The 13,651-nt window shown below is 39.5% G+C and overlaps 1 protein-coding gene across 1 annotated transcript; it reads right to left on the bottom strand.

The window, feature by feature from the left end:
* Positions 1–4,707: 4,707 nt before the first annotated feature.
* LOC121693601 lies at positions 4,708–10,200 on the bottom strand. Its single transcript, XM_042073145.1, has 4 exons — positions 10,149–10,200; positions 9,820–10,023; positions 7,096–7,469; positions 4,708–4,779 (listed from the first exon to the last, which is right to left on the bottom strand). Exons 1-4 carry the CDS (start codon positions 10,198–10,200, stop codon positions 4,708–4,710), a joined length of 702 nt encoding a protein of 233 aa, XP_041929079.1.
* Positions 10,201–13,651: the final 3,451 nt, after the last annotated feature.

A 13,651-nucleotide genomic window follows, 5' to 3' on the forward strand; every position in this document is an offset into this window, starting at 1 on the left:
GTAATCATACGTATGACACATACTCACACAGTAGACATATGTACGCATGCATGCACATGCACAAACACACATACGCAGGCAAACACACAAGCACACACATACACACACACACACACACCCACACACATAAACATAAATTTGTACACGCACACATGCACATAATTCAAGAATTTTTCCCGTCATCTACTCCCTGAATTTTTGGTCATTGATACCCGGGACACCGAACCACCGGGGTACATGACATTTGGTGGGTATGTAGCCCCACTAGACTTTTACGGAAAAATTTCATTTCGTCCCCGGGGACCACCACCAGCCCCCCCCCCCCCCCCCCGGCCTGGGCCCCCCGAACCGCAAAAAAAAAAAAACTGTTTTTCCTAAATAACTACCTGAACCGTGGCACTGAGGATGAAGAATCTTTTATGGTATGTTGGTCTCAAGGGCCCACATCAACCTGGCTCATAATCACTCATTTGTGATTTGCACCCCCACCCCCCGGTAAAACATGAAAATGCAATATTATTCTGCTTTAATCGCCCCTATCTTCAGTTAAGATGTTCAGAACTGCACCAAATTTTATGTGTATGATTGACCTGGCATTCTCTGGGGGTATGCCAAGTTTCGTAGAATTTCATCCATGGGGGGGTCTAAAAAAATTAGGTTATGTGTACATTTAGTGACTGTACACTCATTGGCCTGTAAATGGCGGTGCACACATATACACATGCACACACACAGGCACCCACATACTATCGGTATTAGAACGGCCGATACATAATTACAAATTCAGTAGGATTAAAAGAAAGCCAAAATAAATATTCATCATCATCATGGCTGCATTTTCAGTATTGGCGATAAGTAGTCGTTTGTCCACTAGATGGCGCATCGTTGCAGTGAGACGTAATTGTGTTGGAAGTTAAAAGTGGGTTGGAAAAAACAATGGACGCTTCCTACAAGGACTGTAATTTACCGCAGCGGACATCTAATAAGGATAGGACATCTAATAAGGATAGGACGATGTTCACATGAAGTGTAATTCCCATTTCTTCTTGAAGCCGAAATAAATCTGAGGATGTTTATCGGACATGCTTGGTTTTTACTGCAGGTACGTTAATCTTGTAATATCAATAAGGACCTAGGTAATGTTACTGTTAGCGTTAGTTGAGTGATGGAGGCATTTGATTGATTGCATTTGTAGAAAACTATAAATGCGGTTATACCAAGCAAATTGATAGCAGCACTGTTTGTATCTTTCGACTGTCATTTATTGCACGTGCTACAAAATCATTCTGTGCAATGGAAGATTTACCAACGTTACACCGGTCTGATACAGTTTTGCCTATACATGCGTGAGACTGAGACGCCTGTTTATTTTGTTTTAAGTGCGTGCATGGTGTGAGAGGGGAATCGATGTGCTTTGATTACAGCTTGGTAGTTGTAGTCTTGTGAAATTAAAAAGCACGTGTGTGTGAAGTATCCAAACAATGACACCTTCATTTCATTATGGCTGCTTTAGCAACACACCTTAAGCTACTGTGTAGTGGGTCCCATCTAGAAGTGGCTACTTCATTCGCGCTTTCCTTGACTCATGGAGCTGCTTGAATGTTATTACAATTTTTCGCCACGATATGGCAGTTTAAGTCCGCTTGATACTGTAAGGCGTAAGCCATTGGTTTCCAAAGGAGATTTTATTTGTGTCGCCAGCATAGCCTATTGACAATTTATGTTGTAAATAGGCCTACCTTATAATCCTACCTGTAGCTTAGGGAAGCTAACAGCTTTCTATTAGGATCTAGTTTGTTAGTTACCGTTTTGTCATAACTCCCTGATGCATTTTTGCATTTAGAATAGCCAGAGCGTGTATATCTCAATCGGAAAATTAAACAATATCGGGTGCCTATGGACTAGGCTGGGTGAACCCAGCCTGATCTGCCCGCTATTTATTTTTTGATTTCTTAAAAGATTGAGCTTGGTCTGATGAAAGCCAGACTAGCCATGGACCTCAGTTACACAATGCAAGGGAACATGAATCAGCCTATATTTGCACGAACAATAACGGACAAAAGCTCTTCAACTTTGGCCCGTTAAAATGTGTATGAACAGTCTAGCGACGCATTTCATCAAGGCCCATTTGGACATGTCAGTTATTTGCACCACTGGTTAGATGTAAAACAGCATTTCGTTTCAGACTAGGCTACTGTTACTTAATTTGTGCATTAACAATAACGTTTCAGACTACTGTTACTTAATTTGTGCATTGACAATAAAGTATTACATGAACTAAAGATGACTAAAATCTTATGTAGAAGAAGAAACATTCACAAAAAATCCATCCATCCAAAAATGACCTTTGTTTTTGATAGCTGTTGAAAACGGCATGGAACTGACAGAGATGTTTTTGTTTATAAATACACAAAAAATAAATAAATAAATAAATAAATAACATTATGCTGATACCTTTTGCTTTTCCCAAATACAATGTAGCCTACAGGTGTAAGTGACCTTTCATCAATCCAGTTGCAATGGATGAACTGTGATGAACTGCCCTACTTGTGATTGTTTAGAGATTTTAAAGATTTTATAACAATGCTACATCTTCTTTGGCTATTCTACAATCTATTCACCTTTTCAGCACCAGTAGGCTACTTTCTGTGCAGCCGCACACACACACTCAGGCATGCCAAACAAGCATACACAAAAGTTTCAAGAGTGGGGGATGGAGTAAAATATGGAGACAAATTGAAGTGTGATTTATTTTCGCGGAACGGATGTACAGGACTGAGCGGCGGTCATATTTTGTACCGCTATGCGGTACATCTAGTTTTATTCATGATTTAATATACAGTACAGTCATGGGAAAGTACTGTAATAACAGCAATAACACATCCAGTACAAATCTCCTTTTACCCCTTAGTGAAGGCATTGTGTTATGATGAAGTCTGTACTTGTATGGCATATGATATACTGTTGCATTACTATGAACAGGACCTGGAGTCTGACATGAGATATGAAGAGTGCATTAACTCCAGAACAGTGGAAAGTAATGAGTGAACAGAGAGAGATGAGAGAGAGGGTTTTTGTTCAAACCAGGACTGGGTTGTAGCACTGTGCTCACTAGCAGCACAGTAACACACAGCACTGTCACTTTCTTCCAGTCTGTTTATGGTTAAATTGGCATAACTCTTTGCTGCTCCATTCCCTTTCATGATTATTTTGTCTGTGTTCTCGAATTCAGGTTCTATATTGGAAATCTGTCCTTGAAAGTATCCCAAGAACTTTAATCCACCATCCTGAGATTGTTTGTACCACAGAATAACAGTATAAGATGAATACGTGTGCAAGCATGGCAGTGTCTCAGACTCGTTTCTGTTTTTAAACACAACTGGAAGGAACTGCTTAACTTCGTCTCCAAGAGCAGAACCTGTTGAAAGAGAGAATTTAGATGAAGACATCATTATGTGACCCTGACTACATTTAACATCAAAAGTCTCTCCATGGTCAATATTATGGGATATTACCATACAAATGGAACAACAGGGTGGCGATGGTGACGGAGTGAAATGCTGCCATGTTCTCAGTCAAAAGATCCCCCTGTTCTCAGATATGTTCTGCATGGTACATCTAGCTTTACAGGACCATGTCTGTTCTCATATATGTTCTACATGGTACATACAGGACCATGCTGTTAATGTGCGCCCCCTGCTGATATGCCATCTGAGCATTTTTGTGCACTGAGTAGTTATTGCATTTATTATGACTGCCGCACAGCATGGTTAATTTTCCGTCAAGGAAAATGGCCATGGCAACCCATTTCATAACCACTCATTTCGTGTATAGCTCCAAATTAATAAGCAAAAAATGAGGTGTTGTAATCACAATATCTCTGGCTGACATGGTCAAAACTGCACAAAATTGAAAGTGTAGGATTATTATGACACCCTCTGAATGCATGCAAAGTTTCGTGGACTTTCGTTTATGGAGGGCCATACAATAAATTAATTTATGTGTACATTTAGTGACTGTCCACCAACAGAGTTTTCTGTGAATATCTTGAACACTAGGGCCTAGGATGACCTATTTTTTTGCGTATGTTTGCCTCCAGGGGTCATGTTAACCCATTCCATATGCACACATGTGCATAAACAGACACATACATGCTCGTGAGAGAGGACCTGAGATGAAACAGTCAAAATGGAAAGAAGACCCATAAAAGATCAGGTGTTTCAGCATGTTTTTTACCGATAGTGTAGGTCTCAAAACATTTCCTCTTGTAGCACATGGATGTTCATCACATTAGGATGGGAGCAGAAGAAGACTAACAAAATAAGAAAGAAATACGGCTGTCAAAGATGTTTATTCAGTGACGTTTATCAGTTTTACAATAAGGTAGGAGCAGAGCTGGAGGGCAGTGAGTTATCAGGGGGGGGTTTTGTTCAGACCAGAGAGAGGATGCAGCACTGTGCTCACTAGCAGCACAGAAGTAGAGCGCACTGTCACTTGGTACGAGTTTGTTTATGATTAAAGAAGCATTTTTGTTAGCCATTGCATTCCCCTCCATTTTGAATCTTGTAGTATTGCCGTCATTGAATTCCGACTCCAAGGTATCAGAGGTTCCTACAAGGTATCCTAAAAGTTTCATCCCGGTATTCTGAGATTGTTTATACCACAGAATGGTGTTAAGGTTAGTATCGTTGTGTGAGCATGTCAGTGTTATTGAGCTCTTCTGGACTTGGATTGCAGCAGGTGGAAGTTGTGTGACTTTCGAGTTTCCGTGAGTCGAGTCTGTTGATGAAAAAACATGTAGATAAGACATAGAGGCGAACTTAATTAAATGAATATCAAGCTCACATTTAAGAAAAATGTGCATACATTTGTGACATTTATACATTTATTCAAATTGTTATTACCAAAGAAAAGCAGCAATAGGATCATGATGTTGGTAAGGTAACCTGCAGCCATGTTGTGGTGAACTGAAGCAACACCAGATCCAAGCAACCACCTGGCAATTTTGCTCATCTGAATATTGCATCCTAAATGGTCAAATGGCACCCCCTTTTGACAACATTTTGTAATAATCTTTTTGACAGATCAGAGGCCATTTCTACAGGTAAGAATATAAAGTAAACTAAGACACATTATGCTTGTTGTGTGCAGAAAGACCCCTAAATCATACAATTTACCATAACAAGTGCCCTAGTTAATTCCAGCATCATGCCAAAATCTATTCAGCCGTGAGGAAATCCTTAAACTCACTCTCACTTACATAAAAAGCTATAAAATTGGAAGATTTAGCTTCTATGTCAACCGACCTTTCTATTTCAAGGGAATGTTAACAATACAGACCTTGTAAAACTGTTGAACAGTTCTAATTATACAAACACTGCACTCCTACCCTATCTCACTATCATATGTGTCATCTTTTCAATTTGTTCATGACCCATCATGACCTACCACATGCTATTTATATTTTGAACATATACAGACATATGATGTCATTATTTAAGAGCAGGTATAAGAAGAAAGTGCACTGCTGGTATACTCTTGTTTCCTCATCACACAAAAACATTCAGATGTTTTTTGGGTAACACTTTACTTGACGGGTGAGTTCATAACACATTCATAGCAGCTGTCATAAACTGCACATAAAGCATTCATGACTGTTTCATGAGACATGACTCAACATTCATACCAAACCTTTCATGAATGTGGAAGACAGAACAACAAAAATTTGTCAAAATAAAAGTCCAACAATTGCAAAGCAGCATTGCCGTTTTTGTTCCAAACCTCTTACCTGATCACGTCACATCTGAGTCAATGGGTTACTCCAGTGCCAAAAAGACAGAACATGGTCAAGCAAATAATTTTTGTTTCATAAAAATGTATTTGTTTTATGATACCTTTGCAGATGATTTCTCAACTTTTGCTACTGGGAATGTCCAACCGTTCCAGGTTACACAAATACGGGTCAGCTGAATGTAGGCTAGTTTACCTCCCAGTGTTAAATTCAGTGATTATGAATACTTAACAACTTGTATAGTAAAGTGACATTCGATGTAGACTTCATAAGATATTCATGAAATATTTACAAAGGCTGGAGAGAAAAACGGCAATGCTGCTTTGCAATTGTTGGACTTTTATTTTGACAAGTTGTTATCGTTCTGTCTTCCACATTCATAAAAGGTTTGGTATGAATGTTGAGTCATGTCTCATGAAACAGTCATGAATGCTTTATGTGCAGTTTATGACAGCTGCTATGAATGTGTTATGAACTCACCCATCAAGTAAAGTGTTACCGTTTTTTTGTGAGAGGAGAGAGGCCCTCTGCTGCACAGTGCCACCTAACCGCACAGAAATACACTGCAGTATCATGTGATGATGACAAGTTTTTGATGGTCACATAATTAATTTGATTGATATTGGCATCCGCTTCCAGTGTGATCTTGCCGGTGAAATCAGGCTCTGGAAATGGAGTGGTCCCAACAAGAAAACCCAGGAGTTTTAATCCAGCATTCTGTGCTGGTTGGTACCACTACCACAAGACAGTATCATGGTTTTGTAAATTATGCAAGCAGTCGAGCTTTGCAAATTCTCCCTGCTTTGTGATCCAGTCTGGCGGAGATTGATTTACACTCTTACCCAACGTGAAAGCTTTAGGAAATGACAAACATGAGCAACAGAGATTAGTTATGTGAAGCATACTAGTTTTAGACTTGAAGACTTGAACTAAACAATGAACAGCATACTGTACATGCACTTAACTTAATTTTACATTAAGAGTATGGTAACAGCAACATGCATTGAGATATCATGTGGAGTAGAAACACCTGTGAGCCAAAGCAGGGACAGGGAGTGATGACTCTCATGCTTCCTCCCTGATGAGGTTGTCACAACAACACACCTCTACTGATAAGTGACACCAGTTCATCTAATGGCAATAAAAGGATGAGCAATAGTCTCCCCCCATATATAAAAGATTTGGTGACTTCCACCACAGATACACATCACAGCACGTAATGAGTGCAAGGAGGGACTACTGTGTGCCATGTAGGGACATGCACTCCTATCTGTATCAAATTTGAGATGAACAGAAGGTGTGACCAAAGATGCTGGGTAGTGAGTGAACAGAGAGAGATGAGAGAGAGAGGGCTGGGTTGTAGCACTGTGCTCACTAGCAGCACAGTAATACACAGCACTGTCACTTTCTTCCAGTCTGTTTATGGTTAAATTGGCATAACTCTTTGCTGCTCCATTCCCTTTCATTGTTATTTTCTTTGAGGTCAGGAATTCAGATTCTACGTTGGCGGACGTTCCTATGTTTCCTAAGAACTTCATTTCTCCATCTTGAGATTGTTTGTACCACAGAATATAGTAATATGATGAATAAGTGTGCAAGCATGGCAGGGTCTCCGACTCGTTTCTGTTTTTAAACACAACTGTAAGGAATTGCTTGACTTCGTCTCCAAAAGCAGAACCTGTTGAAAGAGAGGATTTAGATGAAAACATCATTATGTGACCCTGACTAGATTTAACATCAACAGTCTCTCCATAGTCAATATTATGGGATATTACCATAACAATGGTGACAGAGTGAAATGCTGCCATGTTCTCAGTCAAAAGATCCCCCTGTTCTCAGATATGTTCTACATGGTACATCTAGCTTTACAGGACCATGCTGTGAATGTGCGCCCCCTGCTGATATGCCATCTGAGCATTTTTGTGCACTGAGTAGTTATTGCATTTATGATTATAAGTTTGGTATATTATTAGATGAGTATGTGGGATTTGTCATATAGTGAGGGTACGGTGTGGAAGCCCTTTAAAGCAACACCAGAGTTTTTTGTATCTTAAAATAATGTTTCCAAAATCATCTCAGTGCTTCATCAACTCGTAACAGGGTGAACGGCACTTCTGCATTCGCTTCACGACCCTCTATTGGCTATAAACAAACTATGTAAGTTTGCCAATTCGGGTAGCGGATCTGTAGTTCGATGGAATGAGACATAAGAAACTACAAATTTGACTTGGTTCTGATGTTGCAATACATCATACTTTCATAAAATCATGCAACATATTCTACCTTGTCTGTGGACATTGTTATTTGCAAAGCCGGTGCTGGATAAACAAATAGTGTGCGTGCGACAGTGGAAAAAGTGCTTTGGTACTGCTTTAAGAATGTAGATGTCCATCAAAATTAGGAATACATACAATATAAAGTAAAATGTTTATCTAAGGGAACATATTTTAGCCATTAAAACACAACACAAGGATCAAAATAGAAAATCTATAGTCTCCTACACTGTCTGAATTATTTTACTTATAGTCAGACAGTAATTGTACAACAGATATTTCACATGGGTTTCTTTTTTGGGGGCACAATGCCAAAAGCCAGCCGTTGCAAACAGGTGTGTGTATAAAACCGAACAGTGGCCCATGTGAGGGGTTTTTGCTGTGCTGATAGGGACATTATTCTGATGTGTAAACTAGCTGCACAATAATACAGAGCGGTGTCTTGTCCTGAAAGACTGCTCATTTCAATGGAGTTCTTTTTACTGGCACTGGCGTCCCCATGCAACTTAGTTTTGTTCTCAAATTCTTTCTCATAGTTTGGTGATGATCCAACGAGATAGGCCAGTAAAGTCATTTCTCTGTTCTGGGTTTGCCTGTACCACAAAATAACATTGTAGCTTGAGTAGTTATGTTGACAGGAGATCTTCACTGAACCCTTTTGCTTCGTTAAAAAATTTCTAGGAGTTTGGTTGACCACTGAACTCAAAACACAACCTGTGAAGTGTAAAAAACACAATTAATATTAATTTTAAAAAGAATATAAGTCATCATGATGAGATTCTAAAAGAATAAACAATTATTTTATATTTACCCATTAACCAGAGCAGTGTGATGGCAGTGACATAACCCACACTCATGTTGCTAATGGCGTGAGGTGAAGTCAAAGCACCAGCTCCGTCATGAACTGCATGTGCAGTAAAAGATGAGACATGAGCCTCTCCTGCTTGTGAGAGAGGACATGAGAACAGGAAATATCCTCTAGTGAGACTTAAGTGCTGTGATGTCATATACACTATTTGTCAAACGTTTTGAAACACCTACTCTTTTATGGTTCCTTCTTTTTCTAATTACTTTCACATTGTAGAACAACACTGAAAACATGTGTGTAGGGTTATGTAGAGTTATTGTAGTAAATATAAAGAGAAAAAGTGGACACAAAGGTGAGTTTTGCTGTGTTGACCTCATGTTGACCTGGAATTATCTCAACCCTTTTAGACACTGCTGAAGTTACTGCCATACATGTTGAGCACCTGCTGGCTCTTGTTGTTTACTCAAGTAGAAAACATGTTTCTTTGTTTACTCTTTTTTGTTACCACATAACCTCTTGTGTGTTAATTCAGTCCTCACGTTTTCCTCTGCAATGAAACAGTCAAAAAGGAAAGAAAACCCATAAAAGATCAGGTGTTTCAACATTTTTTTTACCGATAGTGTACAGTGTAGGTCTCAAAACATTGTCTCTTGTAGCACATAGATATTAGGATGGGAGCAGAAGAAGTCTAACAAAATAATAAAGAAATACGGCTGTCAAAGATGTTTATTCAGTGACGTTTATCAGTTTTACAGTAAGGTAGGAGCAGAGCTCGTGGGCAGTGAGTTATCAGAGGGGTTTTTGTTCAGACCAGAGAGAGGATGCAGCACTGTGCACACTAGCAGCACAGAAGTAGAGCGCACTGTCACTTGGTACGAGTTTGTTTATGATTAAAGTAGCATTATTGTCAGCCATTGCATTCCCCTCCATTTCAATTTTTTTATTGCCGTCCTTGAATTCCGGCTCCAGGTTTTGAGTGGTTATTGTAAGGTATCCTAAAAGCTTCAGTCCGGTGTTCTGAGAATGTTTGTACCACAGAATGGTGCTGAGGCTAGTATCGTTGTGTGAGCATGTCAGTGTTATTGAGCTCTCCTGGACTTGGATTGCAGCAGGTGGAAGTTGTGTGACTTTCGAGTTTCCGTGAGTCGAGTCTGTTGATGAAAAAACATGTAGATAAGACATAGAGGCGAACTTAATTAAATGAATATCAAGCTCACATTTAAGAAAAATGTGCATACATTTGTGACATTTATACATTTCTTCAAATTATAATTACCAAAGAAAAGCAGCAATAGGATCATGATGTTGGTAAGGTAACCTGCAGCCATGTTGTGGTGAACTGAAGCAACACCAGATCCAAGCAAACACCTGGCAATTTTGCTCATCTGAATATTGCATCCTAAATGGTCAAATGGCACCCCCTTTTGACAACATTGTGTAATAATCTTTTTGACAGATCAGAGGTCATTTCAACATATGGGTAAGAATATAAAGTAAACTAAGAGACATTATGCTTGTTTTGTACAGAAAGACCCTTAAATCATAAATTTTACCATAACAAGTGCCCTAGTTAATTCCAGCATCATGCCAAAATTGATTCAGCTGTGAGGAAATCCTTAAACTCACTCTCACTTACATAAAAAGCTATAAAATTGGAAGGTTTAGCTTCTATGTCAACCGACTCTTCTACTTCAAGGGAACAATACAGACCTTGTAAAACTGTTGAACAGTTCTAATTATACAAACACTGCACTCCTACCCTATCTCACTATCATATGCCATCTTTTCAATTTGTTCATGACCCCTCATGACCTATATTATTTATCTTTTGAACGTTTACAGACATATGATATGCTTATTTAAGAGTAGGTATAAAAGAAGAAAGTGCACTGCTGGTATACTATTGCTTCCTCATCAGTCAAAAACATTCAGATGTTTTTTGTGAGAGGAGAGAGGCCCTCTGCTGCACAGTGCAACCTAGCAGCACAGAAACACACTGCAGTATCATGTGATGATGACAAGTTTTTGATGGTCACGTAATTAATTTGATTGATATTGGCATCCCCTTCCAGTGTGATCGTGCCGGTGAAATCAGGCTCTGGAAATGGAGTGGTCCCGACAAGATGACCCAGGAGTTTTAATCCAGCATTCTGTGTTTGTTAGTACCACAAGATGGTATCATGGTTTTGTGATGGTTTTGTGAAATGACAAACAAGAGCAACAGACATTAATTATGTGAAGCATACTAGTTTTAGACTTGAAGACTTGAACTAAACAATGAACAGCATACATGCACTTAGTTTTACATTAAGAGTGTATGGTAACAGCAACATGCATTGAGATATCATGTGGAGTAGAAACACCTGTGAGGCAAAGCAGGGACAGGGAGTGATGATGAGCCTCATGCTTCCTCTCTGATGAGGTTGTCACGACAACACACCTCTACTGATAAGTGACACCAGTTCATATTCATCTAATGGCAATAAAAAGATGAGCAATAGTCTCCCCCCATATATGAAAGATTTGGTGACTTCCACCACAGATACACATCACAACACGTAATGAGTGCAAGGAGAGCATCCCATAATGTCCCATAAAGTAATGCAATATGGCAGTGTGTACAGTATTCTGACTCGTGTATAATGGCTGTTGATAAATCACATCAAGGTGTGCTCACAGTTACTGCATCTCAACTGGTGTAGTCCAATTGAACCCCCTCATGGACATGATAGAAGCACAGACATGATTGCATGTCTATTACTGTAAAAAGCTTTAATGGTAGGATGCAATAATGGTGCAGACAGTACAAATGTCCCACTGAGTTATTCATGTTTAAATAATATCTTCCATGTGGAGGGTTAATGAGTTTTATGGTATAACTTTGATGTGGCGTTACACTGGTTGCTCATTACTCTATAAAAGGGCAAGTGTTGTCTTAGAGTGGGTGTGGTTATGGGGAGGAGCAGACAGGTTTTTGTAAGGGAGCACAGATCACCTGCATCACTGTGCATAAGAAGCTGCACAGAAATACACTGCAGTGTCATTCAATTCCAGGGTGTTGATGGTCATGGAATTCATTTCACCTTTACTAGCTTTTCCTTCTAACTTAAATCTTTCGAATCCGGTCTCCAGATTTTGAGATCCATATACATTTCCCACATAAATGAACTTTGTCCGTTGTTGTATATACCACAGCACACAGTTATAATTTGTTATGGTATGGGAACAGTTGATTAGTGCAGTTTCTCCCTTATTATAGATCCGATCCAAAGGAAACTGGGTTACTTCCCCACTCAGTGCTGCAGAAGATGGACCTGCGTAGCAAGGGAACAACATTCACAATGTCAGTTAAATTCCTAATACAATGAATTCTAACTTTTGTCATTCTCACTAATAAGAAAATAAATTAATGTATCAGTATCTGCAGATTCAGATCAGAAGAATGCAGGCACTTGCCAGGCATGAGGTAGAAGACCACTGAAAGCACAGTGATGCTGGTAGCATCCATCATACTGACTCCCTGTGTTTCTTGTGCTCAAAGTGTGTTTGAATCTCATAATATCTGCAGTGAATGAGCTAGCAGGCTGAGAAGACTCATAAATAGAAACCACACTACACACCATGTGCATGACAGTGGAGGACACTCCCACGGAAGGTGTGTGTGTGTGTGGAGGGGGGGGGGGGGGGGGGGGTTGTAAATCACCAATTGATTTGGGCATGCACTATGATCAGAAGTGAATTTATAAGATTTGTGAGAGAGAACTACTCTCCTTGGTGTAATGGCACATCTATTGGTTTCATATTTATATATCAGTTTTACCAATTACAATATACTGTTGTTTTACATTGTTATGTTTCAATGCAGACAACCACAGCTCAGACCTCTGGGGTGTGAAAAGACCAAACAGGACTTCAGTCCTGACAGAGAATGTTGAACTGAAGACTTTTTGTCTCAGATGGGCCCAAGAGTTTGCACTCAGAGGTCCGATGGTCAACTCCTATTGCTTCCCTGTGCTACGTTGTGATCAAAATGCCTTATTTCTTGGTAGAGATTCCAGCATGAGTGGAGGAGGTTGGGTCTGGGACGGCAGGCACCACAGTTAAGCCTTTTGAAGGTGCATGTTGTGGGTCTAACTCTGTTCTGTTGATGATTTTTTTTGCCCGTCAAAGTTTGCTTTATAGGTTATTTTGTTTTAGATGGTGAATAGACTTGCTTGTTAATTGGTCGTTGTGGGAAATCCCCTACTTATAGCACTAGGAATTAAACACCTCTGTACATTTGAAGAAAAAAAGAGAACCTGTACTACACTGCTCAACCATAGTATATTTTGCCATTTACACATTGACTGTCCAATTCAAGGCCTTTAATGTGACAACAAAATATCTTGGCTGTTTTAAACGGATCGTACATTATTTGGGAATCAATCAATATGTACAGCCTCCTACCTCATGCATCAAAACCTTATTCTGAGACTTTCCCTTTTTTGTACTTTGAGAATGGTTTGAAAAAAGTCTTATTCTTTGTAGTGGTTTATTGCAGGTGCAACGAGAATGTGTAAGACTTGGGGCTGTGAGATGTTGAAGTTTTTAGACAGCCGTTGAGAGCATCCACAACACAGTGTAGACTAGCTGCACAGTAATACACCGCGCTGTCAGATGAAACCAGATTGACAATGGTCAGGGTTGCGTTATTTTCACCATCACCATTGATGTTAACTTTTTCTTTATCCTCAGGGAAGGGTGTTTTCATATTTATATATCCAAGGAAGTTGAATGGTA

The sequence above is a fragment of the Alosa sapidissima genome, chromosome 19, assembly GCF_018492685.1.
Source record: "Alosa sapidissima isolate fAloSap1 chromosome 19, fAloSap1.pri, whole genome shotgun sequence".
NCBI lineage: Eukaryota > Metazoa > Chordata > Actinopteri > Clupeiformes > Clupeidae > Alosa > Alosa sapidissima.